Source organism: Cherax quadricarinatus, chromosome 14 (genome assembly GCF_038502225.1).
Source record: "Cherax quadricarinatus isolate ZL_2023a chromosome 14, ASM3850222v1, whole genome shotgun sequence".
Taxonomy (NCBI): domain Eukaryota; kingdom Metazoa; phylum Arthropoda; class Malacostraca; order Decapoda; family Parastacidae; genus Cherax; species Cherax quadricarinatus.
Window position 1 is genome coordinate 19,896,600 of NC_091305.1, and position 6,000 is coordinate 19,902,599.

General features: G+C 38.1%; 1 protein-coding gene across 1 annotated transcript; it reads right to left on the reverse strand.

The window, feature by feature from the left end:
• Positions 1 to 2,316: 2,316 nt before the first annotated feature.
• Positions 2,317 to 5,468, reverse strand: LOC128695891 (probable cyclin-dependent serine/threonine-protein kinase DDB_G0292550). The gene is made up of 3 exons (XM_070085036.1): positions 5,287 to 5,468; positions 4,480 to 5,087; positions 2,317 to 3,584 (listed from the first exon to the last, which is right to left on the reverse strand). Exons 1-3 carry the CDS (start codon positions 5,315 to 5,317, stop codon positions 2,658 to 2,660), a joined length of 1,566 nt encoding a protein of 521 aa, XP_069941137.1. The 5' UTR covers positions 5,318 to 5,468; the 3' UTR covers positions 2,317 to 2,657.
• Between the last annotated feature and the right edge of the window lie 532 nt (positions 5,469 to 6,000).

The window sequence follows — 6,000 nt, forward strand, 5'->3', positions numbered from 1 at the left end:
ATTTTGTTGTGTGATGAAGTTGGTGAAGAAAATGATCACTAATTGGCAACAGCGGCGTTAAAGTTCCTGCCATGTTACCATTTTACAATTTATTGACCTTAATATATGATTGTTTTTCTGATTTTTTAATTGCTTTTAATGTTTGATACTATACATACTAGGTTCTTATCATATTAGATGTAATTCAAGGTGTCTTAGCATTGCAAACATTGCTTCACTTGCAATAATAGTAATAAATACGGAATAATGTTTTTAAACTATTTTGGTCTTCTAAGACTATGTACAAGGAGTACTTATAACATTTCAGTTGTTTCAGAGGAGTCAAAGGAATGAGGAGTACGGAAACAGGGGAAGGGAAAGGAGGGGTTATGGAAAACTAGAGGAGATAATAACTGGAACTTAGTATACTACAAACCGTGATCATACAGTAGAGCGGAAAAATAATGTGAGAGACCTAGGAGTGGTAATGTCTGAGGATCTCACTTTCAAGGATCACAACAGTGCCACGATGACAACTGCAAAGAAAATGATAGGATGGATAATGAGAACGTTCAAAACAAGAGATGCCAAGCCAATGATGATCCTTTTTAAATCACTTGTTCTATCAAGGCTGGAATACTGCTGTACATTAACATCTCAGTTCAAAGCAAATGAAATTACAGTTCTCGAGTGTACAGAGAACCTTTACTGCACATATAAGTTCCATCAAACACCTCAACTACTGGGAACGCTTGGAAGCACTTGACTTGTACTCGCTCGAACGCAGGCGAGAGAGATATATCATAATCTACACTTGGAAATTCCTAGTAAGAATGGTCCCGAATATGCACACAGAAATCACTCCCTACGAAAGTAAAAGACTGGGCAGGCGATGCAAAATACCCCCAATGAAAAGTAAGGTCTCCCAACAAGCATAAGGAGGATTACCAAAAGGCCCCTAGCTGCCTTCAAGAGGGAGCCGGACAGTTACTTAAAGTCGGTGCCGGGTCAACCGGGCCAGCAGCAACAGCCTGGTTGATCAGGCCCTGATCCACCGGGAGGCCTGGTCGTGGACCGGGCCGCGGGGACGTTGATCCCCGGAATACCAGGTAGGGGAAAGAGGGTTATAGGAGGCGACGACCTAGTGTTCACCCAGGTAAGGTCGGAGACGACCAGCATTACACTAAAACTCGCGCATTACTGACTTTACTGAGTTATATATATTGTATATATACTATACACTTATTTTATTATATTTATTTTTACCATTCTGTTCTACTAAGGCTATGTATAATCAATACTTAAAGTATTGCAATTGCTTTAGAGTACAATATTCATCAGAACATAGAAATTATTCACACTATCTTTACTGGGTTATATACCTAGTGTTCTTTGTGGCTGAATTCCACTGATAGTATCACGAAGTTGTAATAAATTTGGACTGAATAAGGGATCTTTGACCCACTTGCACACCCTACTTGCTGGCAGGGAAGCTGGTGGTTGAACAACAGCTCCTGGTTTCTATGTTTACTTTTGCTACCAGTACCTACGCACTAGTACGTACCTACGTACCAGTACCTACGTACTAATACGTACCTACGTACCAGTACCTACGTACTAGTACGTACCTACGTACCAGAACCTACATACTAGTACGTCAGGCACAGTACCAGTACGTACGTACTAGTACGTCAGGCACAGTACCAGTACGTACGTACTAGTACGTCAGGCACAGTACCAGTTTGTATGTACTAGTAGGTCAGACACAGTTAAAGGGATGAAGAGAAGCTGATGTGATAAATAATTGATCAAGAATCGTAAATATTCTCATATTATATATTTTATCTTACTGAAATATTGCATAAATTTACATTTTCTTGTATTTTCAGTAACTTAATTTTTAGTTACATATCATCACAATTTTTTTGTGATGATATACATTTAGTAATGTTTATTACGTTGGTAATGTAGGTATATTACATCCAACACTTTCTAGAAAAATAAAATGTGAAATGGAACTAAAACTATGTATGTTAAATAATATTTATTTGTTTAGTTTTAAAAAAATAATTATAAGAAAATATATAAAAGCATTTAAAGCAAAGAAAAGTTTGAAAGCAGAACAAATTTGAACATTAATTGTGGTTTATGGAGTTGAAACTTTAACAAATGTGATTATTAAATATATATATATATATATATATATATATATATATATATATATATATATATATATATATATATATATATATATATATATATATATATATATATATATATATATATATATATATTAAAATCTATGAAATCTATGTACAAATATATAATGTCTGGCGTGTTCCACTTACATTTATATAAATCTATGAGTTTACAACAGTTTTGGCAAGCAACAGTTTAGTAAAGATGTAGTCTGGTGTGGCCTGACCAGCCATCACCTTGTGTTCCTCTGTATGTCCGGTTCAGCAGTTTACCTTACTACTTGTAGTGTCCTCTTGAGGAAAATTAACTTGAATTCTCGAAGTAAAGAAAGACACAGACAAAAGTTCAACAGCAGCTATCATTGTATTATAAACTGTTTACAACAGTTGAGAATCAAGTGACTCTGAAGTTGGGTGTCTGAAATAGGCTGGAGTGTAAGGCTACCACCATTGCGTTACACCCATTACCATTAACAATGTCTAGAAGACCGGTGTTAGGTACAGGCCGGAGGGAGACGCTGGTGCTGATATGGTTAACCCATTACCGTTAACTCCGTTGCCATTCGTTAAACCATTTCCGTTGACTCCATTACCGTTTGTGAAACCATTTCCGTTGACTCCATTACCGTTTGTGTAACCATTTCCATTGACTCCAATACCGTTTGCGTGACCATTACCACTGACTCCATTACCATTGTTGAATCCATTTCCGTTGACCCCATTGCCATTTGTCAAGCCATTACCGTTTGTGTAGCCATTGCCATTGATAAAACCATTTCCATTGCCATTAGTTAAACCATTACCATTCGTGTATCCATTGCCATTAACCCCATTACCGTTTCTGTATATATTACCGTTAATTCCATTGCCATTTGTATAACCATTACCATTAATTACACCATTACCATTAGTGTAACCATTGCCATTTGTGTAACCATTACCGTTGCCATTAATTAAGGCATTTCCATTGGTGTACCCATTTCCATTAGTGTAACCATTTCCATTAACTACATTGCCATTTCCGTTACCGTTGCCATTTCCATTTGAATATCCATTACCATTTGAGTAGCCATTGCCAATAACAGAGGCTAAACCATTTCCATTAACGCCATTGCTGTATCTATTTCCAATGGTAGTGAATCCATTTCCATTAAGTGCACCATTTCCGTTTAATCTGTTGGCGTAAATTCCATTACCATTAATAATACCATTAACGACGCCGTTGGAGTATCCATTACCATTACCATTGACGACTCCGATCTGAGCATTGAGACCATAGAACTGCTGGGCGGTGGAACAGTCGAAGTTGTACCACCAATCACACACGAAGTACTGCTGGTTGAAGATGGTACCGTTGGGACACAGGAAAGAGTCGCTCCTGCCATCTGCCTGACAGATGTGGAACACCTGTGAAAGACAACAATAAAAGAAGCAGCGTATTATTACCGACGGAAGTGAAACACCGGTCCAGGACAATAGCTTCAGAGAAGCAGTGCATTAGTATTGTACATGTGAAAGACCTGCCACTTCTCGTATTGCTACTGGTATGTAACTTGAAGATCTTTAGTGACGTATTTAAACATGTTCCTGAACTTAGGACAATGTTCGACTGCTCCTTTATGCCGGGTATCACAAACTTGTCTTGGTATGAGACTTGTTAGTGTTATTTTCATTTTTTCTGGTTTTATCATAATTTGCATATTGAATTATTATCTGATTGACTGCAAAAATAAATTAGCAATTAAAATTCCAAGATCTCACTACGACAAAAATGTTGAATCATTAATTTAAAACAATTAGTTCACAATCACAAGCTGCTCATCGTGTAGGAAACATAAAAGTTTTGCATTAGGTGTTTGAATATTCTTCATGAGAAGTTAACCTATTGAACAGCTACAGAAAGCACCATCATTGCTGCAAAAAATAAAATAGGCTTCAAGAAATACTGATTGCCGTGGTATGAATGGACAGTATATAGCCATTGACTTGTTCATGAAATTAGGGAGAATTAACTATATCAATATGTTCAACAGCTGCCCTCTTAGGCAGTGTTCGATTTACCTGACTTAAAAGCCTCAAGGGCAGAATAATAATAAAATGACAGCTGACCACTGCGTCAAGTCTCACCTGACAGCTGGTCTCAGGTATAGTGTAAGACTCACTTGACAGCCAACTTCAGGGACAGGATGAGATTTACTTGACAGCCAGCTTCGGGGGCATTATTTTACTCACCTGACAGCTAACCTCGGGGAGAGTATGAGATTCACTCGACAGCCAGCCTCGGGGGCAGAATGACACTCACCTGACAACCGGCCTCTAGGGCAGTATCAGCGTAGTATCCAGGGATCTGTCCACCGCAGGTAAATCCTGTGTCGGGTACGTAAGCCAGGATGGGATAGTCCACGCCGGGTTCCCCTCTTATAGCATTAACCAGGGCGGTGATGGGATCCTCCAGTCCGTTTTCGTTAGCCACTCCGTTGCTGTATCCACCATTTCCATAGCCATTCCCATTGGTTACACCATTACCATTTCCAATAATTCCACCATTGACATATCCATTGCCATTTCCGTTAGAATAACCACCATTTCCGTTTGTGAATCCATTTCCATTTGAATATCCATTAGCAACTGCTCCATTTCCGTTAAATCCGTTGGAAAAGCCTCCATTTTCATTTGCGTAACCACCGTTACCATTTATTTGACCTCCGTTGCCGTTTCCATTTGCGAAGGCGCCATTTCCATTTGAGTAGCCACCGGTGCCAATTGCGTTACCATTAGTGTAACCACCATTACCATTACTGTGGCCTCCATTACCGTTTCTGTATCCATTGCCATTGCCTCCATTGCCGTTAAATCCATTTGTTGGTGCCAAGTAATTCAGCTGTACCCCTAGTGATGCTCCAAGAAGAGCTGTACGAAGAGAGAGAAATGTTTATTAAGCAGAAGTAGCGACCGTCAGGACGCTTCACTTCACGACAGTGTTAACAAAGCATCTCTGCCATTCTTCTACTAGACTACGTTAGTAAAATGTGTTATAATCATAATTGTTGAGAGTCTATTGCTTTCATATTCGATGATTGATTGCATAACATTATTCGAGTATACTCACTTGCAAATATTATATGTGTTATAATCCTCATCGTGAACCGTTGTTGAGTTAGCGGATTTTGATTTAAGTGTGGTGTGTTATTGCCCGACAGTTGAGCTAGTGAAGGTAGTGTTGAGGAAGAGGAGGCATGAAGAGTTGTGGTGGTGTATCGACTCGCTGTTGCTTTATATACCTGGTCGTCCGGGAGACTCTCCAGGTCAGTCAAGGTCGCGTGATAGTGAGACTAACTTGCTGGGTCACTATCGTGGCTGGAAATAAGAACTAAACTGTATATTGTTTCAAAGACCGACAGGTTAAACACTAATCCTCATTAAAGAAATTATTTGGAGCAGTGTTATGAGAATTAATATTCATTATATATTTACTGGCATTATTTCTCTGATGATACATGGAATAATGTCATATATAAGAATAAGAGAAAGGAAATAAAATTTAAGTATATATACAGTGAAAAACACAACTGCAATCTTACTCAAAATGCTGAAATCAGGTAGAGGTAAATAAAATAATAGAATGCTTAGTATGTTCAGTATGTATGGGAGAAGGAAAGATACTTAAGGAAGGTCGTAGGTAATGTCTTGTGAGTGCACGACATATATATATATATATATATATATATATATATATATATATATATATATATATATATATATATATATACGTATATATATGTCGTGCCGAATAGGCAGAACTTGCGATCTTGGCTTAAATAGC

Bases quoted from the DNA above. Each gene is read 5' to 3' on its own strand.
- LOC128695891 (XM_070085036.1), bottom strand. From the start codon at position 5,317: ATGAGGATTATAACACATATAATATTTGCAA. The intron at 5,088-5,286 runs GTGAGTATACTC...CTCTTCGTACAG, and splicing joins AACACATATAATATTTGCAA to CTCTTCTTGGAGCATCACTA. The intron at 3,585-4,479 runs GTGAGTGTCATT...TGTCTTTCACAG, and splicing joins CCCTAGAGGCCGGTTGTCAG to GTGTTCCACATCTGTCAGGC.